A 24,660-nucleotide genomic window follows, 5' to 3' on the forward strand; every position below is an offset into this window, starting at 1 on the left:
AACAGAGGTAGAGACAGCCAGCGAGAGAGGGAACACAAGCAGGGGGAGTGGGAGAGGAAGAAGCAGGCTCCCAGCAGAGGAGCCTGATGTGGGGCTCGATCCCATAACACTGGGATCACGCCCTGAGCCGAAGGCAGACGCTTAACCGCTGTGCCACCCAGGCGCCCATGAATGGTGATATAGTTTCTAATAGACTTTAAAACTTCTTTAACACTTGAGAATTACAAGTAACAACTTTCTTTTTCTTTTTAGCTCACAAGTATATCATTAGAATAAGTACAAGTATTCTTGATCTCAGAGACAAGTTCAATGAATCACTGCAAGTGAATACATCCAATCTCATCCCAAAGGAGGCCAACTCTAAGGAAGTCTTTGTGTTTACACCAGAAAACATCTCTTTTGAAAATGGCACGGATCTCTTCATTGCAATTCAAGCTGTTGATAAGTCAAATCTAAAGTCAGAAATCTCTAATATTGTGGGAGTGTCTTTGTTTATCCCCCCACAGTCTCCTCCAGAGACACCTACTCCTTCTCCTCCTTGTCCTGATATTAATGTCAACAGCACCATTCCTGGCCTTCACATTTTAAAAATTATGTGGAAGTGGCTAGGGGAATTGCAGCTGTCAGTAGCCTTGGGCTGAGTTTTCATGAGATGAATAAATCATCCATCCTTCTTTTGATTATAAAATTCTCCAAAATGTATTTTAAACTTTCCTGTAGAGGGCGATATAATGAAATAAAATACTAAACAATAGGCTACATATGTATAAAGACTATTCATTTAAATTCAAAAGTTTAATCATCGCACAGGCATTTATTAATGATTTTTAAAGGAGAGGTGCTTGCATCAATAAATGAAAGTATGTTTTAATTCATTTTAAGGAGCTTTGCCAATTAAAAAGAACATATAATTGCATGTGAAAGGTGTCAGATGCCCACCTAGGTCAAACTATTTAAATATAAAAGGCATGGCTTATTTTTTGTATCAACATTACCAGGAATATGGATTCTCTTCTCTAAATTTGCAACGATTATGCATTTCAGGAAGAGATTGCATTGCAGAAAGAAACAGCATGATGAAGTCTCCTTAGGCATTGAAATGTGTATTATGTGCATGAAATTACAAGTCAGTGATGCTTAAAGCCACAGTGGTGGGAATTGAGGTGGAAAAGGTAGGTTCAAGCCAGATGTGAAGGGGAAGTGATTGAGAAATAAATGTTGTGTACTTTGTGCTAAATGTTCTACTAATGACTTATATGCATTATCTTAGGTGATACAATTCAGTTCACTCAACAAATGTTCATCAGTTGCCTATTATATTCCAGGCCCATGCTAGGTCCTGAGTGCAAAAAGATGAGTAAGAGTTGGTCCTTTTCCTGTAGGCAATAAGAAATACCTGAGGATTTTTTTTTTTAATTGAGAGACAGATATAATCAGAGCTATGCTTCAGAAGAAGAACTTTGAGGACCATGTGAAGAACTGAATAAAGGTGGGAGAGGTGTGACAGATTAAAGGGGAAGGAAAGAAAAGGAAAAAAAAAAAAAAAGAAGCCAAATAACCTTAGCGGTATGACAGGTCCCCATAGGGACTAATCACAAACTGCAGGGCCTCCCAGGAGAAGTATTCCTGTAAAAGGTGTTTCAGGTTCTCAATTCATTAGCATAATAAGTTCAAGATGTGGGTAGCTCTCTGATTAAAAATAAACTATTTCCAATAGGAGATTTTCCTACATAAGCCCCAAATATATTTCTATGTAGATTTTCCTATTTCAACACAGAATTTCAGGTACCTTAGAGATATATTCAACAAACACAATAAAAAAATTAAGAAAATTTAAAAATGAAGCAAAGTAGTATATACTAAAAATGAAAGGAATGTTCAGTACATCCAGTGCCTGATATAATGTTCCGTACAATTGCTATAGCCCAGTCACACATTTCATTTTGAGCTTCCAAGCAGGCAGAACAAAGGAGACATACAGAGTAACAAAATTAACAGAGTCTACAGTGAAATACACACCAGAGGCTCAGGAGGAGCCATGTGAAGTTTTATCCATGGATCCTTAATAAGTTAGGGTACTGTGATATTAAGGGCTGCAGCCTCAGTGGCATCCATACGATAATCACAATAGCAAGTTTAACATAGTGCTGATCGCAACATCCGTCACTGTAATCACACTTCACTGGGACATTACAATGGAGTGACACGCCAGCATTGTTTAGAAAGATCATTACACGGGGGAAAATCAAGCTCCTGAGTTTGCTCCAAAGATAAAGTTTGGAGTAAAGGATTGCCTGTCCTTCAGAACATTTTCCATGTCAAACTTTCATTATAGCAAGTTTGTTATAATAATTGAAGTCAGAGAGTTCTGAGGCTAGGAAAACACGGATGTTCTAAAATTCAGTATTGCTCAGTAAGAACATGCAGGTACTCTGCCAACCAAATGGACAGAAGGTCAAAACAAAGTCTTCTTCTGAAAGTTACAAAACCAAACTGAGGCACATGCCAGACCAGAGGGGCACTCACTTGAGCCATGTGGAAAAATGGACCTGAGGTCTCCAACAGAGAACATGGCTGCTATGGGTTTCACTTGGAAAATGTCTAAACCACTCATTGAGATTTTAATTTCCCATTTGCGCAAACTCAGTGAAATGTACCATGGGATATAGGCAGGAGCTATATAGGGATGTATAATGTTAGTTTAGAGAAAAGATAAAGAAAAGACAGAAAGTAGACAGAAAGACAGAAAGTAGAGAATGGCAAAGAAAAACATTATTATATACTCTGTGATGTAGGGAAGCTTGTTGCAAAATGAATCTGGAGTCATACATGGTAAAATAAACCATAATTTTGCCTTATGCCATTATTACTCCACAACGACCTTAGTTTTTTTAGTTTTTCCTAAGCCACTTAAGTGAGTGTGTAAACCTGGTGAATATATCTAAGACAGTAGTAACTCAGGACTTTCAAATAAAGGCCTGTATCCTACGTAGGCTTCTTCATCCAGAACGACAGTCTTATTTGCTTCCTCTGTGAATCTTCTCTCTGCCTTTGTTACTTAACTGAGCCTGAGCCCTTATTGGAAGACTCCCTTTCTTCTAGAACAGACTGCTCCTCCCAATACCCAAGTACCAGGGGTGGGTGAGGAGAAGTATTCTCTCAGCTCCCCTTTGAAACTTCCAAACTAGGCCATTACTCCTATGGTCTCATGTTTGGTTTTGTGTGTGTGTTTTTTGGAAAGCCTTCATCCTGTATCACTGATCTATGTCATCCCCCATCCGTTCTCTTCACTGTCATCTACCAATCTCACCTAAGATAGGCACCTAGGTAACAATGTTTCCCCCTTGCCTCCTATAATCACTCTGCCTAGTATCAGAATCTATATGAATGAGGGGCGCCTGGGTGGCACAGCAGTTAAGCGTCTGCCTTCGGCTCAGGGCGTGATCCCGGCGTTGTGGGATCGAGCCCCACATCAGGCTCTTCTGCTATGAGCCTGCTTCTTCCTCTCCCACTCCCCCTGCTTGTGTTCCCTCTCTCGTTGGCTGTCTCTATCTCTGTCAAATAAATAAATACAATCTTAAAAAAAAAAGAATCTATATTAATGAGTCCATTGGTATCTTAGCCTCAAAATTCTTTGATCTTCACCCCATCTCCACTAAACTTTAGCAAATTATTGGACTGAATCATGAAAGTGCCTTTTTATAAGTAAAAAAATGAGAGAATATTGGCAATTCCACATGATTTGACCTAATACTTCTTTTTTTAAAAAAAGATTTTAATTTATTTGAGAGAGAGAGCATTCATGAGGGGGGTTGGGGGGTGGAGCAGAGGGAGAGGGAGAAGCAGGATCCCCACTGAGCAGGGAACAGGATGCAGGACTTGATCCCCTAATACTTCTAAGGCTTAATCTGGACCTAATAATGGCATAGAACAACCTCACCTATGAAATCTTAAAATCCAATAACCTATTCTGGCCACAACCTCTTAACTAACTCTGAGTTGTTCACTTCCTAAACCACTAAACTGGCTTTGCAATTTTATGATGACCCCTCATCACTGGATTGCCTCTATTACCCAGCCCATTCTCTCTTTTGCTGTACAGCCCTGATATGTTGTGTCACTTCAAGTCCCCCCTTGATAACCCCTTCAATTCCCTCATCCACTTCTACTTATCTTGTTACCACACCTGCCCTGAAAGTCCTAGTTTTGCATTAAGCATATTGTCTGTGTGCTAAAGGCATTCTTTTATCCATTCAACAGTTTTTTGTTTTTTTTTTTTTAAGTATCTACATTGTGTCCCAAGCACTGCGTTAGATGCCAAGGATACAATGAGTGAACAAGTCAAGTATGGTTTCTGCTCTCAAGGAGTTTATAGCCAGCTGGTAATAAACAAGCAAGCAGGCAAGTAACAATGTACAATATATAGGTGCTATTTGGGGGGCAGCATCTATTTTAAGAACCCATGATTTGGTAGCCAGTCCACTGTGGTGTCTGCCAAAGGAAGTGATACTTAATGTCATAATGTCTGGCTATAAGTATAAAAACTAAGAGAAGAAAAAGAAGCAAAATGATCCTAATCAAACTTCCATTTCTCCAAATATTACTACATCTTGCCAGTTGGGCAAAATCTGCAAAAAGCCAGATGTAAGCTGGAGTGACTCTGGGATCAAATTCTCTTCATTCGCTCGATAATCTGGTAAGCAACATCAGCAAAAGAATGAGAAAGAAAATATAAGCACCATGTTTTTAAAATTATACTTTAAAAAACTACCTGCATGTGAATCCAATGAATTCTACACGCTCCCAAATAATTCTACATGGTTTCAGACTTTTGAGAAAATGCCAAAATCTTTCCAAAGAACATGCTGTCTAACCATGTTAGAGTGATTCATTAAAACAAAGAGAAGACAAACCAATGATAGTGTTCAAGGAAGCTCACAGTAAAATTTCACCAAAATAGTCAAAGATGACAATCCAGGTAAGAACCAAATGATGAGGGCAGGAAATTCACTGAATTAGAAAACCTAAGCAGTGCATAGTTATTGTAATTGAGAAAAAAATCTATTTAACCCGTTCCAGGCACCCAATGTGAAAAGAGAAACATGTTAAATCGTTCTTCTTAGCCTATTTAATTGTTACTAGAGATAAATCTTTTCCTAAATATCAAAAGTAATCCCAAATCCATTAGAAAACAACAACAACAACAACAACAACAACAACAACAAAATATATGTGATGAACTGCAGAATGGATAGCACAATACATACTGTAGAGAGCGTAGCAAACTCATGCATGATTCCAGCAGGAATAGGACTGTAGCTAATCCTACTCATAGGGCATAGCTGTGAGACCCAGAGCAATACTTCAAGGAACCAGACAACCAGGCTACTTAGAGGAAGACTTAGAGGAAAGCAGAATACTACCATGACCACCATCACACCACTGACTTGGGGGTGAGGAAGAAGAAGAGAAAGGTGTTACATTATCATCTTCATCATTTGCTATGTTACCTGGTATTGATAGCAGCCATTATTTACTGGGATTTTACTAAGTGCTAGGCTCTAAGTGCTTTCCATGATCACATCCAGGCCCTCCCCTAATATTTGAGGGGCCTGGGGCAAAAGTACAAACAGGGGAACCACCTAAAATATGTCTAAATATGCAAACATTATAAATCAGACTAACAAGCTGTTAAAAATGTGCTTATCTCCTATCTTCACAAATATATCTTCATCGACTTGGAAAGCCAGATTCAAATTTAAAATTCTTGGACTCCTCTATGGGGTGCTTGGGTGGCTCAGTCAGTTAAGTATTCAACTCTTGATCTCAGCTTAGGTCTTGATCTCAGGATCATGAGTTCAAGCCCCATGTTGGGGTTTGAAAAAATAAAAATAAATAAAATAAAATGCTTGGACCCCTCTCAATGTCATGCTGGAATATGGCAGGTCAGGAACAGATGGGCCATGGAGCACCCTCTTTTCTTCCTACTCTTCCCAACTCCAGTCCTCACCCTGAGGGATATCATGTTCTTGGGTGTGGCCCCTTCAAGCCCACGTACAGTATCAACAGCTGCCCTTTGTCCATTTCTCCACCCTGGAAATGCACACACCTCTGACGTAATCTCTGCCCTAGGGAGAACTGACCCTGGCACCCAAAACAGTTCTGGGCCACATAGACCATGGAAGGAGGATCATTAACTAATCAGGGAATTTCAGATTTCAGGCATGAGTGGTGTGTTCTAGGAGTGGGGAAGAGGGTCATTCACTGGAAGGTTACATTTCCTTAGCCCTCTGGACTCCTTACCCCATAGAAAGAGGATAAGGCCAGTTACATAATTATGAGAACCCAGTGCAAAATGAAAATGCAGGACCCCTTGTTCAAGCAATGTTATTAAAGCTACCAAAATACAAAGCTTTTTCCTTTCTTCCATAGTCTTTCTCAGCTTGTGCTGAGTTATTTAAAAGTTGTTCTAAATATAGATAAATTACAATTTTAAAATGCTTATATGACTTTACTATTCATCTTTGTATGTACAATAGGAGTCCTAAATGCAAATATAAGAACACCTAGCTTGAATGTGGAATACATGATCTGTATTTTGTGGCTTGTACGTGCATGTATATTTCATTCTTTCCAGACTGTGAAAACAGTGCACAAAACCAACCCAAGTTTCACTGAACTCCAATGCGTTGTGGGTCCAATCCGAATTCTGTGTTTATGGGACATCATGAATGCTTTATGCAAACTGGGTTGCAAGGAATGGCGGATGCACATAGTGCATGTATTTCCTCTACTTAAATGCATGACTTCCTTTGCAAAACACAAGCTCAAAGACAAAATTAATAAGAATTTCAAGACAACTACAGCAAAGCATTAAACCAAGCACAAGACCTTTCTGAGTAGAGGGCCATATGTGACTTCAAAGATCACGCCTGTGAAGCCAGACCTGGGAGAGACATAACCATCAGAGAGCCAGAGCAGGGCCCTCTAAAGGGAAGAAATGTTATATCAAAAGGCTATATAGGGACACCTGGGTGGCTCAGTTAGTTGGGCTTCCAACTCTTGATTTCAGCTCAGGTCATGATCTCAGGTTCATGATACCGAGCTCTGTGTTGGGCTCCGTGCTGTGCATGCTTAAGATCTCTCTCTCCCTTTTCATCTGCCCCCCCTCCTCCCACCCCACTCACACTCTCTCTCTCTAAAAAGAAAGAAAGAAAAAGAAAAGAAAAGCTATATAGATGGGCAACTAAGGCTTGGAGTTAAGTAAGCTGCCTGCAACAATTGTGACTTCAGTAGTATTTAAACACAGTTAGTTGAAATCTGGACACTGACCTCTTTAATCGGTTTACCTTAGTTCTCCATGAAACAGAAGCTTAGTTGTGTGAACTGCATCACACTGTACAAGCCTCATATTTTCAGATGTTCTTTTCCCAATAGCCAAGAACTTCCAGGTTGATTCATTGGCAGACTGGCTCCAGCAACAGAGTTGCAATGATACTATTGCTATGCATAAAACATTAGCTTGATGAAGAGAGAGGGGGCAAGTGACTTTCCTTAGTAGTAATAATCAGAATACATAAAATAATAAGAATAACAATAATACTTATTTAGTAGTAATGATGAGAATAACAAACATTTATTTAGCACTTACTAGGTGCCAGGTACTGTTCTAAGAGCTTCTGCTCTGTTATCTCATTGTTTTTCACAGAAACGTTATGAGGTTGGTAATATTATTATCCACATTTTACAAAAGAGGACACAGAGGCAAAGAGTGGTCTAACAAATTGAGTATGGTCACACAGCTAGTTAGTGACAAAGTCGGCATTTTGAACCCAGGCAGTTCTGCTACTTTGAATCGTCTTTCTTTTTTCATAGATCCATCCCTATATTAGTGAGGTCTGTTTGCAGACAGGTGGAACTAAGGCAACTGATCCAGACAAGATGATCAATAAATATTTCTAGTATAATAGTACAAGGAACTTCAATAGCGTTTTATCTGACACAGCTAAAGTCTCATGTTAACCAGTTTTTCATGCATTTTATTTTTCAGAAAACAATTTTTAAATGTTCCCTTTATAGACCTAATTTTTTAATCATGTAGCCAAGGCCCCATAAGGAAACACATTTTATTTTGAATTCAATGTCCTGTGTACCTTCCTTATCTACACTTACATTATATCCAGGAACCAGGAAATAAGAGGAAAACCCTGCAGACTCACAGAACTATTACAAGAAACTGTCCTCAACAGAGCTATTTTTAGAATTGAGTGTCAATCAAATTTGCTAACTTAACGTACAGAGGTCATTGCTTAACTTGTTTCTTTGTTTTGTTTTTCTGTTTTAACACCGGATAGTGTGTGGATCAAATTTGCTAATATAACACAAACTAGTTACTGTCCAGTAGTTCGTACTATTGCTCTGTTTTACTTCAGGACAGGACTGGGTATATGTGGGAAGTCGTGTATCAAATGTGCATATCTAGTAGTGAGCTGGTAGTTGTGAATAATGAACTGGGACTAAGGTAACCAAGAATAACAAACAAAGATCCTAAGCACAAGGATTTATTGTTTCATTCAATTTCCTCAACGGGGAATAAGGGTATGTTCTAGCCCTCATTTTCTCTGTGCTATGAGTAATCCCACTGATTGGTAACAACGACAACAACAAAATCCATACTATTGAATTAAAAATATATATGGAACACTATTTTTCTTTTCAAACTAACAAGATATTTTTAAATGTTAATATTTATAAAATGCAATGAGGTGTATATTCTTATATACTATCTTGTGAATTATAAGCTACAAATGGGCGCTGTCTTTCTAGAAAGCAATTGGCAATGTCAAAGGCCATAAATATCTTTACCCTTTGACACATCAGTTTATGTCCAGATACCTATCATGAGGAAATAACTAAAACTGCCAACAAAGATGTTCATAGCAGGGTTATCTGAATGATACCCAAATTGGAAAACAATTTCAATGTCTAACAATAATAGTAAAGTATGATGTATTTATGTGGTGAAATTCCACTCAAACATTTTAAATGGGATTTATAAAATATTTTATTGACATAAGAAAATGAATGTCAACTTAAATATATGTATATAACCACTCACTAGTTATGGAATATTGGGCAAGATACTTATCTGTCTGTACTATGGCTTCTTTATCTGTAATGTGGAAATAATAAGTCCTATCACAGGACTGGTGTGAAGATTAATTGAACAAATATAAGTAGAGTGGTTAGACCAGGGCCTGGCACAGAGGAATCACTAAGTCAATATTAGTTACCTCATCACCTCCATCATCCTCCATCTCCATCCTCATTCCAAACACCACCAGAATTTTTCACAAAGCTAAAACAAACAATCCTAAAATTCATATGGAACTACAAAAGACCCTGAATAGCCAATACAATCCTGAAAAAGTAGAGCAAAGCTGGAAGCATCATGATCCCAGACTTCAGGCTGTATTACAGAGCTGTAGTCATCAAGACAGTATGGCACTGGCACAAAAACAGACATATAGATCAGTGAAACAGAATAGAAAACCCAAAATAATCTTTTCGTAGAAAGTTTATAGTATGTCCAGTTTTTAAATGTTTACAAAATTGAATGTACAGTATAGCCTTAATAATTTAACATAAAAGAGTATATATGTATATAAAAAATAGTAGGTAATTAAAATTTCCTTCTTTAAACCTTGTAATTTTTTCCAATTTTTTTAATAATAAATATTATTTATAATCAGAACAAAGGTTTAACATATAAAAAAGAAACAATCTACATAGTACAAAAGCAAAACATGTTGAGAAACAAAAAACAGAAGAGTGATCCCAGAAATTCAAGATGGCAACAAAGAATGAGCACTGGGAAGACAGAACAGAGCCAGAAATGAGGAAAATGGAGAATTTACAGCTCTGCACCTTAAGGACATCATCTCAGCAGTGCCTTCAGGGGTCACTGTTCCATGTTAAAGATACATGGGACACCACACACCTCTACAGAGATTAGCAAACTTCCAAGAACATTGTATTGGTCTCCAGAGGGGACTCCAAAGGTTGATTTAGAGAATGATGATCCCAAGTTTACAGCTAAACAAATTCTAACATTAATTAGAAGATGCCATAGAGAGGCAAGCCCAAGAAACACTAAGAGAAGAGCCCAAGGAAATGAGCTTTCTCCACTCCTTTGTCCCATCACTGATTACCATATGAACTTATTTGATATTGCTTACTAAAAATAACTGAAAATACATCACTTCCCTCTGTGAAAATATGTGTGTGCCTCAATAAAATCTGTTCCTTTGGATAAAGACCTGTCCTGGTGCCAACTGGAGGGCATTCATAAAGACTCTTGCCACATGCACTCACTCAGGTCCCATTACATTATCCAAGTTATCTTCAATACATCCTACTCAATGTATTCTCTTTTAAGATAGACATGAAAATAGTTAAAATTAAGTTTTCAAACTATATGAAATAGGCTTCAGTTATCTGGAAATTTCAATGACATTATTTCTGATTACAGACAACCAAAGCTATCATTACCCTACAAATAATAACAAGGAATATCAGATTGGCTGACACTGCCTATACCACAGCCTAATGCACCTGCCAACCAGGGTGTTTTCCATTCCAGACTTAAGGAAATCATTCCCCAGATAATTTCAGAATCTGATCTGGCTTGAAAAAGTTGCCAGCAAAACTAATTATTCATTGGTTCTTTGATCTGTACTGCATTTTGTACTTTACAAATTATTAGTCCCTCATTATCTTTAATCTGAAATCGGGCTGGTTCCAAGTTCTCTCAGGGACTTACTTCCTGAGCAAGAAATGATTCAGTTGTTTTCAGTAAATATTTGGATCAAATGGAGAGGGTTCTTGGCTACTCTAGTTTCATTATAAATCAAATGGAGAGTTGCTGTTTTGGAAATCATACAACCACGTGTTCAGAAAAACGAAAGAGAAATGATTCAATATAGGACAAGCCATATTACTTAAAATTACTATACCAGTGGTATAATCCAGGTCAGTGAGATTTCAGGTCACATATATAATTCAACCAAGCTCAATAGTATCTATTTCTTCAGTCTGTTTATTGCAATATGGTTCCTTTATCTTTCACTTCTTACTCTCTATGACATGTCCTATAAATCATAGATTCAATGGCACACAAATAATAAAAATAGTATCATTGGGACGCATCCAACAGAACTGGCTGCCCTTCCACAGGTTTGAACAATGTCCCCTAAAAGGGCATGGAGCATTTGATTGTTGTATGGCCACTTGCACAGGGCAGGAAAACTGGAGAAGGTAGACACAAAATTGCTCATTTGCCACAGAGCAGAAGCCTACTTTGTTATTCAAAAAAACTCTCAGTTCCCCATTTATCTTTGTATATAAACGAATCCCCTCAAAAGTCTACATTTAGGTTAAGATGGCGGAGGAGTAGGGGACACCTTTTTCAGCCGGTCCCCTGAGTTGTGCTGGATAGGTACCAGATCAGCAGGAATATCCACGGAAATCAGCCTGAGACGCAGGAAGATACATCTGGATCTCTACAAATGAACATCTCCAGCGCTGAGTATCGAGGTACGAAGCGGGGAGCCGTGAAACCGCGCACAGATATCGGAAGCTAAACAGAAGGGGGAGGGAGCCGCCGTGTCAGGGCGCCGGGAAGCGGTAGCCACCTGCAAGGGGGAGCGGACAGACCGCGGACCCGCACGCTTGAGACAGCAGGCTGAGAAGGGAGCTCCGGGAGCGCACGCGGGACGGCTGGCGGTTGGCGGGCCACCTGCACGGGGGAGCAGGCGGACTCGCGGACGGCACCCGCGAGACAACAGACTTAGAACGCGAGCTCCAGGAGCGCGCGCGCAGGGCGGCTGGCGGGCCACCTGCACCGGGGAGCGGGCGGACCGCGGACCCGCACTCTGGAAACGGCAGACTGAGTCCGTGAGCCGGGAGCGTGCACCACCAAGCATCTCACGGAGCTCCGGAGCTCCGGTGTGCTCACTGGATCGAGGCTGAGACCGGGAGCTCCGGGAGCGTCCGCGGGGCGGCTGGCGGCTGGAGGGCCACCTGCACGGGGGAGCAGGCGGACTCGCGGTCAGCACCCGTGAGACACCAGACTGAGACGGGGAGCTCCGGGAGCCCACGCGGGGCGGCTGGCGGCTGGCGGGGTTGGAAACACAAAGGACAGAGACGTGCCGGCCCTGGAAGTGAGGGCTGGGACGCCGGGTGTGGGGCGCACAGCCCGGGATGCTGCAGGGTTGAGCAGCACCAACAGAAACAGAGTTAAAGTGGCCAGAACATCAGTGGAGAACGATCCGCGATCCCTCTGTTCTGAGACAGAGGCTGAATTTCAGCCGCTGCTGCTCTCTCAGAAGAGGCATAGCAAACCGCCAGGGAAAGCCGCCAGAGAACAAAAGCCCGGAAATACCGGCTCACAGGGTGCCCATCCCCATCCCCCCTCGCAAGGGACACAGAGACTCTACCCAAACAGGGTTTTCTGAGTACCGGCAGGCAGGCCCCTCCCCCAGAAGGCAGGCTGAAAAATCAAGAAGCCCACAACCCGGAGCGCCTGAGTGGCGCAGTCACCAAGCACCTGTCTTCGGATTAGGGTGTGATCACAACGCTCCGTAAGGAGTCCTTCATCGGGCTTCTCCACCGGGAACCTGCTTCTTCCTCTCCCACTCCTCTGCTTGGGTTCCCTTTCTTGCTGACTGTCTCTCTCTCTCTCAAATAAATAAATAAACTCTTTAAGGAAGAAGCCCACATCCCTAAGATCTCTATAAAACAAGGGCGCACGGCCTGGGTCCCAGTCAACACTTGGGCTCTGGACAACCCTGCAATCTCTCTTCATCAGAATGACGAGAAGGAGAAGTCCCCCCCAGCAAAGAAAAGATAATGAGTCTGTGGCCTCTGCCACAGAATTGGCCTCGGCCACAGAATTAATACATATGGATGTATCCCAATTATCAGAAATGGAATTCAGAGCAACAATGGTCAAGATGATGAGTAAACTTGAAAAAAGCATCAGAGAAAGCGTTGCTGAGAATATAGAATCCCTAAGGGCAGAAATGAGAGCGAATCTGACAGAAATTAAAAATTCTATGGGCCAAATACAGTCAAAACTAGAGGCTCTGACGGCCAGGGTCACCGAGGCAGAGGAACGCGTTAGCGAATTGGAGGATGGGTTAGTAGAAGAAAAAACGAAAATAGAAGCTGGTCTTAAAAAAATCCACGCCCACGAATGTAGATTACGGGAGATTACTGACTCTATGAAACGATCCAATGTCAGAATCATCGGCATCCCTGAAGGGGTGGAGAAAAACAGAGGTCTAGAAGAGATATTTGAACAAATTGTAGCTGAAAACTTCCCTAATCTAGCAAGGGAAACAAGCATTCGTGTCCAAGAGGCAGAGAGGACCCCATCCAAGCTCAACCAGGACAAACCTACGCCACGGCATGTCATAGTGCAATTCGCAAATATTAGATCCAAGGATACAGTATTGAAAGCGGCCAGGGCAAAGAAATTTCTCACGTACCAAGGCAAAGGTATCAGGATTACGTCAGACCTGTCTACAGAGACCTGGAATGAGAGAAAGGCTTGGGGGGGCATTTTTAAAGCTCTTTCAGAGAAAAACATGCAGCCAAGGATCCTTTATCCAGCAAAGCTGTCATTCAGAATTGATGGAGAAATAAAGACGTTCCAAAATCGCCAATCATTAACCAATTTCGTAACCACGAAACCAGCCCTACAGGAGATATTAAGGGGGGCTCTATAAAGGTAAAAAGGCCCCAAGAGTGATACAGAGCAGCAAGTCACAACCGATACAAAGACTTTAAAGAGAAATGGCATCATTAAAATCATATCTGTCAATAATCTCTATCAATCTAAATGGCTTAAACTCTCCCATAAAACGCCACAGGGTTGCAGATTGGATAAAAAGACATGACCCATCCATTTGCTGTCTACAAGAGACTCATTTTGAACCCAAAGATGCATTCAGACTTAGAGTAAGGGGATGGAGTACCATCTTCCACGCAAATGGACCTCAAAAGAAAGCTGGAGTAGCAATTCTCATATCAGATAGACTGGATTTTAAACTAGAGGCCATAGAGAGAGATACAGAAGGGCACTATATTATTCTTAAAGGAAGTATTCAACAAGTGGATATGACAATTATTAATATATATGCCCCCAACAGGGGAGCAGCAAGATACACAAGCCAACTCTTAACCAAAATAAAGAGACATATAGATAAGAACACAGTAATAGTAGGGGACCTCAACACCCCACTATCAGAAATAGACAGAACACCCTGGCAAAAACTAAGCAAAGAATCAAAGGCTTTGAATGCCATACTCGACGAGTTGGACCTCATAGATATATATAGAACACTACACCCCAGAACCAAAGAATACTCATTCTATTCAAATGCCCATGGAACATTCTCAAGAATAGATCATGCTCTGGGACACAAAACAGGTCTCAGCCAATACCAAAAGATTGAAATTATCCCCTGCATATTCTCAGACCACAACGCTCTGAAATTGGAACTCAACCACAAGGAAAAACCTGGAAGAAACTCAAACACTTGGAGGCTAAGAACCATCCTGCTCAAGAATGACTCGATAAACCAGGAAATCAAAAAACAAATTAAACAATTTATGGAGACCAACGAGAATGAATACACAACGGTCCAAAACCTATGGGATACTGCAAAGGCAGTCCTAAGGGGGAAATACATAGCCATCCAAGCCTCACTCAAAAGAATAGAAAAATCTAAAATGCAGTTTCTATATTCTCACCTCAAGAAACTGGAACAGCAACAGAGGGACAGGCCTAACCCACTGACAAGGAAGGAGTTGACCAAGATTAGAGCAGAAATCAATGAATTAGAGACCAGAACCACAGTAGAGCAGATCAACAGGACTAGAAGCTGGTTCTTTGAGAGAATCCATAAAATTGATAGACCACTGGCAAAACTTGTCCAAAAACAAAGAGAAAGGACTGAGATTATTAAAATTATGACTGAAAAGGGAGAGGTCACGACCAGCACCATTGAAATTGCAAGGATTATTAGAAACTTTTATCAACAGCTATATGCCAAAAAACTAAACAATCTGGAAGAGATGGAGGCCTTCCTGGAAACCTATAAACTACCAAGACTGAAACAGGAAGAAATAGATTTCTTAAATAGGCCAATTAACTATGAAGAAATTGAGTCAGTGATAAACAACCTTCCAAATAATAAAACTCCAGGCCCAGACGGTTTTCCTGGGGAATTCTACCAAACATTCAAAGAAGAAATAATACCTATTCTCCTAAAGCTATTTCAAAAAATAGAAACAGAAGGAAAGCTACCAAACTCATTCTATGAGGCTAATATTACCTTGATCCCCAAACCAGGCAAAGACCCCCTCAAAAAGGAGAATTACAGACCGATTTCTCTAATGAATATGGATGCCAAAATCCTCAACAAGATCCTTGCTAATAGAATCCAACAGTACATTAAAAGGATTATCCATCATGACCAAGTGGGATTCATACCTGGGATGCAAGCATGGTTCAACACTCGCAAATCAATCAATGTGATACATCATATCAACAAGAAAAGACTCAAGAACCATATGATCCTCTCAATTGATGCAGAAAAAGCATTTGACAAAATACAGCATCCTTTCCTGATTAAAACCCTTCAGAGTGTAGGAATAGAGGGTACATTTCTCAATCTCATAAAAGCCATCTATGAAAAGCCTACTGCAAGCATTATTCTCAATGGGGAAAAGCTGGAAGCCTTTCCCTTAAGATCAGGAACACGACAAGGATGCCCACTCTCGCCACTATTATTCAACATAGTACTAGAAGTCCTTGCAACAGCAATCAGAAGACAAAAAGGGATCAAAGGTATCCAAATCGGCAAAGAAGAAGTCAAACTGTCTCTCTTTGCAGATGACATGATACTCTATATGGAAAACCCAAAGGAATCCACTCCCAAACTATTAGAAGTTATAGAACAATTCAGTAAGGTGGCAGGATACAAAATCAATGCCCAGAAATCAGTTGCATTTCTATACACGAATAACGAGACTGAAGAAAGAGAAATTAGGGAATCCATCCCATTTACAATAACACCAAAAACCATGCGTTACCTTGGAATTAACTTAACCAGAGACGTAAAGGACCTATATGCTAGAAACTATAGATCACTTTTGAAAGATATTGAGGAAGACATAAAAAGATGGAAAAATATTCCATGCTCATGGATTGGAAGAATTAACATAGTTAAAATGTCCATACTACCCAGAGCAATCTACACTTTCAATGCTATCCCGATCAAAATACCGAGGACATTTTTCAAAGAACTGGAACAAATAGTCCTTAAATTTGTATGGAACCAGAAAAGGCCCCGAATCTCCAAGGAACTGTTGAAAAGGAAAAACAAAGCTGGGGGCATCACAATGCCGGATTTCGAGCTGTACTACAAAGCTGTGATCACAAAGACAGCATGGTACTGGCACAAAAACAGACACATCGACCAATGGAACAGAATAGAGAACCCAGAAATGGACCCTCGGCTCTTTGGGCAACTAATCTTTGATAAAGCAGGAAAAAACATCCGGTGGAAAAAAGACAGTCTCTTCAATAAATGGTGCTGGGAAAATTGGACAGCTACATGCAAAAGAATGAAACTTGACCACTCTCTCACACCATACACAAAAATAAACTCCAAATGGATGAAAGACCTCAATGTGAGACAGGAATCCATCAAAATTCTAGAGGAGAACATAGGCAACAACTTCTATGACATCGGCCAGAGCAACCTTTTTCACGACACATCTCCAAAGGCAAGAGAAATAAAAGATAAAATGAACTTATGGGACTTTATCAGGATAAAGAGCTTCTGCACAGCCAAGGAAACAGTCAAAAAAACTAAGAGACAGCCCACGGAATGGGAGAATATATTTGCAAAGGACACCACAGATAAAGGACTGGTATCCAAGATCTACAAAGAACTTCTCAAACTCAATACACGAGAAACAAATAAACAAATCATAAAATGGGCAGAAGATATGAACAGACACTTTTCCAATGAAGACATACAAATGGCTAACAGACACATGAAAAAATGTTCAAAATCATTAGCCATCAGGGAAATTCAAATCAAAACCACACTGAGATACCACCTTACGCCAGTTAGAATGGCAAAGATAGACAAGGCAAGAAACAACAATTGTTGGAGAGGATGTGGAGAAAGGGGATCCCTCCTACATTGTTGGTGGGAATGCAAGTTGGTACAGCCACTCTGGAAAACAGTGTGGAGGTCCCTTAAAAAGTTAAAAATTGAACTACCCTATGACCCAGCCATTGCACTACTGGGTGTTTACCCCAAAGATACAGACGTAGTAAAGAGAAGGGCCATATGCACCCCAATGTTCATAGCTGCATTGTCCACAATAGCCAAATCATGGAAGGAGCCGAGATGCCCTTCAACAGATGACTGGATTAAGAAGCTGTGGTCCATATATACAATGGAATATTACTCAGCTATCAGAAAGAACGAATTCTCAACATTTGCTGCAACATGGACGGCACTGGAGGAGATAATGCTAAGTGAAATAAGTCAAGCAGAGAAAGACAATTATCATATGATTTCTCTCATCTATGGAACATAAGAACTAGGAGGATCGGTAGGGGAAGAAAGGGATAAAGAAAAGGGGGGTAATCAGAGGGGGGAATGAAACATGAGAGACTATGGACTGTGAGAGGCAAACTGAGGACTTCAGAGGGGAGGGGGTGGGGGAAGGGGATAGCCTGGTGATGGGTAGTAGGGAGGGCACGTATTGCATGGTGCACTGGGTGTTATACGCAACTAATGAAGCATCAAACTTTACATCGGAATCTGGGGATGTACTGTATGGTGATTAACACAATATAATAAAATAAAATTAAAAAAAAAAAAGTCTACATTTAAAACTAATTAGCCTAATTAGCCCTGCTGCCACCTCCATAAACAGTTATTAAACAAAGTTATCTTAATAGATATGATTCTTGGGGTACCTGGGTGACTTAGTTAAGCATGGGATTCTTGGTTTCTGCTCAGCTCATGATCTCAGTGTTGTGAGATCAAGCCCTATGTGGGGCCCCACACTAGGGATGGAGCCTTACTTAAAATACTTCTCTCCCTCTTCCTCTGCCCCTCCCCCCAACTCATGTGCCCTCTCTTTCTCTCTCTCTCTCTCAAAAAAAAGATATAATTCTTAAATCAGGAGACCTAGAATCTTGCTAAATCCTTATCACCATGGGCTAGCTGGTTAGAAAGTCTAATGAGTCTTTGAATCAGAATCCTGAAAATGGTTTTAGATACTCACATTCTTAACAGTTCTCTGCATGAAAAGCAAAAATATCACCATCTAAAATGATTTAAATCATCAACTAAAAAGTAGGTCTAATAGAAAAAATCTATCATATTTTGATTAAATTCATTGAGAGTAAGTGAATAAATAACTCTATGTAAAGTCAGTGTTCCACGGGAATTGTCCTTAATCATTTGGGAACTTGTAATTGATGCTTATTTTGACTACTATCCAAGACACAATCTGATTATTTTGAAAATCCTGATATGCAGAGAAGATAAAGAAAATGGTTGATTCCTAGAAATGTTTCTTGCTCCACCCAATCAAAGAATAAATTCTTTGTTCAAAAAGCATTTTTAGATCTCATCTGGAATGCACTAGAAGATTGGTAAATTCCACAAGCTGTTATTAGCTTGATGTACAAATAAATTCTTCCCTTTTGTGCCTCCCAGAAGGAGTTTCTACATCACTAGACACAGCCCTGAGCACTGAGGACCCACAGTCTCACACTGGTTGACATAGGTCACTGCTATACAAGCCCAGGAAGTGTATTGTTACCACCAGAGGACCTCTCTAGGAGTTACCATGGTCAGTGTCCAACTGTTTGATCAGGAACATCTGGGGAAAACACAGTAAGAGTGGGGCCCAAGGAGAAAACAGATCACTGGTATAGAAATCAGGATTTTCAGGAGCCAGTAATTAGTCTTTGGGATGTAAGATAAGAATAGGTAAGTTTGCTATAAAAATGATGGAACAGTAAAGGAAGCTGAAATGTCTATTTCTTTACATATGTGGTAAACTATCCCAGAGAAAAATAATGAATAATGTTTCCCTGTAAAATTTGCCCCCAAAAAAGAAAAGTCCAAAACTTTTCAAAATATTGTATTTTATGTGCAAATACTTAGGATGATCTTACAGACATCTTGAAACACCTCCAACAATTTAAAACCAGTGCTAATTTTCCCAGCCTCAGAAGAAAGAACAGTTGTTCCTAGTTAATGTGCCCTGTGATTCTCAAATTTGACTAATCACTTAGGGAGCTAGCTAAAATGCACATCATGGTTCAGTGGGTTCAGGGCCCAAGATTCTTCATTTCTAACAACCTTCAGATGATACCAGAGGACCTCAGTTTGAGTGGCAAGGATTGAGACTGCCCCAACCCTTCCCATATCTTTGCTGTCTGACCCCGCCCTCCTTGCTATTGTTGATCCACCCAGCATAAGCACTTGACTCAGAACAAGCTTATCTGAGCTCTTCTCCAGGATGTCTTTGAACCGGAACTAGGGAAGAAGATCACTGTCTCTCTGGCAGCAAAGCTATGTATTGCGAGGCTCAAGACTAGTGTCTGTCCATTTTTCCTGCTGAAAGGGGAAAGTCTCTGGGATGATGGGGCCAACAGACCAAGAGATGGGCAAAAACCTGGCTACATTCATGTCCCTAGTTTCTCTAGTTCCATTGAACCTGAGCTCTATGGGCAACCTCACCTTTGCAACACTATGTGAAATGTGCCTAATATTCTTTTATATATAAATATATATGACTAAGTTATTTGAGTTAGTTTTCTGTCACATGTAACCAAAGAGTATGCCTAAAACATTCATACAATTAATATTTCAGAACATAATTTATCTCAATCTTCTTTTTTGAGTTGAATAAACCATTAATTATAACCTTTATACACAGAACCTATTTCCTAATTTTTGATTCTTACCTACTGATCTGAGTCTAGCATCATCTAGCATCTGGAACATATTTGCTGACTTGGATTCATTTATTCATTGAATACAATTTATACTGTATAACAGGTACCATGCTGGAGGCTGGGACCACATGGCCCCTGCTCTTCCAGTGGCTTACAGTTTACTCAGAGAGAGAGACAAAGTAACTTAATGTGATGTGAAATGATGTGACATAATTACAGGAGCTAAAGGAGAAAGCACTGCACCTAAGTCTTGAAGGACAAATAGAGAAGAAAATGAAAGTCAGAATGTTCTCTTTAGATAAATGTAAATATATCTATATGCCCAAAGCAGAAAGAAGAGAGGGCAGGAGGCTGAGAAGTAGGGAGGCAATGAGGAAGTAACTAAGCTACAAATCAAGGAAGGTCTTAAATAAAAAGACAAAGATCTTGGGCTTTTTCTTATAGGCAATCAGGGAAAGATAGTAAAATAGGTGCCGCAGGACAAGATCATGTTTTACTAGAAAAATTGTGCTGTAGAATATATTGAGAGGAATCAGGATAGAGACAGGAGTTCTGTGAGGACAGAGGTTGCAATCTGAGCTAGTAAGCTACTATGCAAAATTATAAAGAGGCAAAATAAAATCTTTCAGGATCACCTGATTTTGTCTTTGTCATTACCTGTTGCAAATACTCACCTTTATTATATTTTCTTTTATACACAGATAATTTTGGAATTGTTATAACATTATCACTTAAAATGTGTCTCTGTGGACAGCGTATTACTGTATCTTTTCAAAATCTAAGCTGAGGGCCCCTGTCTTACTACAAGTGAATTTAATGAATTCACACGAAGTTTATTTGTTAAAAATTATTTCTGCCATCTTTTATATTTTCTATTTCACATATTTCCTTTTTATTTCTTCTGTCCCCCTTCTTTCCTAACTTCCATTAGATAGACTGAATTTTACTCCACTGGTTTGAAAATCAGGTATGCATTTAGCTTTCTGGTGGTTATCTCTACTTATAAGACCTATTCTTATATTTATTATCCATCTATTTATTTCCTATAGTAATAGAATTTAAAAGCTTATCAATATCTATAGTCCCCTTATCTCCCTCACTTTCAACAGAAATGCCTTAGCAGGTCTTTGTCTTTCTCTAGACTCCAAGAGCAACTTGCCTTATGTTGATATTTTCTAGAGTTTAAATTATAAATAGACAGGTTTTTGTTGTTGTTCTTTGCTTATTTAGACAAGAAATTTTACTAAATTATTTACTAGCATTTAGTTCCTATATCTTATTATTTTTTTTAAAGGTTTTATTTATTTATTTGAGAGAGACAGCCAGCGAGAGAAGGAACACAAGCAGGGGGAGTGGGAGAGGAAGAAGCAGGCTCATAGCGGAGGAGTCTGATGTGGGGCTTGATCCCAGAACTCTGGGATCACGCCCTGAGCCAAAGGCAGACGCTTAACGACTGCACCACCCAGACGCCCCTTATATCTTACTTTTTTTAATGTTTTAAGTTTTTATTTCAGTTCTAGTTACTTAACATATAGTGTAATACTGGTTTCACGAATAGAATTTAGTGATTCATCACTTACATACAACACCCAATGCTCATCACAACAAGTGCTCTCCTTAATCCCCATCACCCATATTTTACTGATTCATTTTTATTTGTTTCGTTTCCTGCTGGAGAATTTCCTCCAAGAGTGTTTCTAGAGTGTGTATTAGGTAATCTAAGGCCTAGTATTTCTGACATTATTTTTACTTCACTCAAATATTTGTGATAATTTAAAATATTAGGTTTAATTTTTTTCTTTCAGTATTTTGAAAATAGTATTCCATTGTTTCTTGCACTTAGGATTTCTGTTGAGAAGTCTGAGCTAGATGTGTAGTTGGTCATCATCAGAGTACAAAGGATAGCTGAAGCCATGCGTGTGAGTGAGATCAGCCACTGGAAGACAGAGACGGAGAAGAGAAGAGAGCCAAGAACGAACACTTGAAAAAAGCCAACACTTAAGAGGAAAGAGGAGATAACAAAAGAGGCATTGTGAACTAGACTGAGAAGGAACAGCCAGAGATTTGCCAGTATAATCAGGAATGCATCATGTAGACCAAGAAAGGAGGCAGTTTCAAAAAAGACAAATGGTCAACAACGTCAAATATTACAGAGAGGTGGAGTAAGATTAAATACTCCAAATTGATCACTGCATAAAATAATATATCCAAATTACAGAGTTTTCTTTTTTTAAGATGAGAAAGGTTTGTATCACTTTCAAATGCTGTTGAAAGGGAGCAGAGATCAGTACGAAGCCAGTAGAGAAAGAGAAAGTGGAAAGAGAGGGGGAAATGATGCTTTGTTGAGGTCCTGGAGAAGACTGGAGGACAAAGAGCTCAAGTACATGGAGATTAAAAGGTGATTATTGGTGTTTTCTGGGGCATGAGGAAAGGGAAAGTCCAGATAAAGGTATGTTTGTAGATGTAAAGGCAAGCACTGGGCGGGGGGGGGGGCGGGGAGCTTCATGCTAGTAGCTTCTATTTTCTTTGTGAAATCAGAGTTAGGGTTTGCTGAGAGCTAAGGAATTAAGTGACTTAAGACCAATATTTTGGATATCCTTTTAGACTAGAACAAAGAACAATAACATCTTCTAGAGCAAACAATAGATTCTTAAACACACAGTCAAAGCATTACGTTTCTTTTTCACAACTCTTTTTTTAATTTTTTAAGTTTTTATTTTAATTCCAGTTAACATACAGTGTTATATTAGTTTCAGGTGTACGATACAGTGATTCAACACTTCCATACATCACCTGGTGCTTATCACAAGTGTATTCCTTAATGCCCATCACCTGTTTAACCCATCCCCCCACCCATCTTCCCTTTGGTAGCCATCAGTTTGTTCTCTATAGTTAAGTGTCTATTTCTTGGTTTGTCTCTTCTTTTTCACAACTCTTGAAGAGAATTGAAGCAACATTTCTTCTTATAGGTCCATTTTGATTTGTGTTTCTGGTGAGAGAAGCTTTAAAGTGTAAAACTTACTTCCTGTTCTTGGCTCTGTTTCTTGTCATATGGACAAAGTCACACTTCATAGGAGAGAATGGAAGTGACTCTGAGAGAAGTAGCAACAAAGAAAGGAGAGAGAATTTTTAAGTCCCTGGTTTTTGCTGTTCCTAAAAACTAGCTGCATCTTGACCTTCCCATAATTCCATGTTCAATCCTTTTTTGGTTTCTTGGAGTCCCACAGTTGTGAATGTGTTGCCTAACATGGTACAGGGACTTTGCACTTGTAACTAAATTAAGGATCTTAAAATGGGGAGATTATCCTGGATTTCCAGCTGGGCCCAGTGTAATCACAGGAGTCCTTATGAAGGAAATATGGCAGTGGGAGAAGCAGAGAAGAAGATGTGATGATGGAAACAGAGACACACAGAGAAAGAAACTTAAAGATGCTGTACTTTGGGCCTTAAAGATGGAGGAAGAGGCCATGCATGAGCCAAGGAATGCAGGTAATCTCCAGCTGGAAAAAGCAATGAAACAGATTTTCCCCTAGTGCCTCCAGAAGAAACCTGCTCTACTGACAGCTTAGCCCAATGAAACCCATTTGGGATTTAGGACCTCCAGAATCATAAGATAATGATTTTGTGTGTCTTTAAGTCACTACATTTGTGGGTAATGTTACAGAAAGAGGAAGAGGAAACTAATAGAAAGAGGAAACTAATACAGTGGGACAGGAGTGATTTGATTTTAAAAGATATGTCTCCATTCTCATTATATTTAATCCTAATATTCAGACTTTCCAACCTGGGCCAAGATGCTACACATACCCGTTGGCAAGAACTTCACATATCTAACTTTGAACACAGAGCCTGGTTTATCAAAGGACATTAACAAATAGATTAACTGGGTAAGTAAATGTGTGCTATATTCTAATCAAATTACTTCTGGATCTCTGTTTCTAATACTCCTCGCCAAGTACCAACGCACACAAACACACACAACAGATAAGTAAGAGTGTGTGTGTGTGTGTGTGTGTGTGTGATCATTACAGGTCTTTTTTATCTAGATGAGACTTTGATGCCTCAATTTGTCCAAAACTGAATTACTGACTTTGCCTCTGCCTCCCACTCTCTAATCTACATTGTTTTTTATTTTCTTCTTTAAGTGAGTTGAAGTCAGGAGTCCCAACTCTTCACCCAGACAGCCAAGCCAGAAAACTGGGAATCACCTGGTTTTCTCTCTCTTCACTCTAAGCCATAAAATTATAGAGAATGTATCTTGTAACTACTTCTCAAATCCATATCCCTCCTCTCTCTCCTTGCCGACACCACCTTAGTTTGGGCATTACGCTCTCTCATCTGGGTCAGAGCAAAACCTCATCATGAGCTGCCCTGTAGGCAGCACCAGCAGCAGGACACCCCAGGCCCTGCCTGGCCCATCCTCTACCTGCTCCTAGAGTTCTACCTATCAGTACACTCTAAGCAGGTCATAGCTTTTCTTAAAAGCTTTTCGAGGTTCTTCATGGACTCCATAGTTAACCCCCATGAAGTCTAATCCTTGTTGCATGGCATTTCAGGTCTCTCACATAAGCTCCTGAGGGATACCATTGTGC

At 39.9% G+C, this 24,660-nt stretch overlaps 2 protein-coding genes across 3 annotated transcripts in view; one reads left to right on the forward strand and one right to left on the reverse strand.

The window, feature by feature from the left end:
* The window catches only part of LOC100471019 (calcium-activated chloride channel regulator 1), a 28,598-nt gene extending 27,845 nt beyond the window's left edge, over positions 1 to 753 (forward strand). Inside the window, exon 14 of the mRNA XM_002919386.4 lies at positions 253 to 753. Coding sequence (XP_002919432.1) covers positions 253 to 641 — 389 coding nt within the window. The 3' untranslated portion in view covers positions 642 to 753. The remainder of the gene's footprint in view (positions 1 to 252) is intronic.
* Positions 1 to 24,660, reverse strand: part of ODF2L (outer dense fiber of sperm tails 2 like) — a 312,052-nt gene that overhangs the window by 137,613 nt on the left and 149,779 nt on the right. The gene's annotated exons all lie outside the window — the stretch shown is intronic.

This window comes from Ailuropoda melanoleuca, chromosome 2, assembly GCF_002007445.2.
Source record: "Ailuropoda melanoleuca isolate Jingjing chromosome 2, ASM200744v2, whole genome shotgun sequence".
Taxonomy (NCBI): Eukaryota; Metazoa; Chordata; class Mammalia; order Carnivora; family Ursidae; genus Ailuropoda; species Ailuropoda melanoleuca.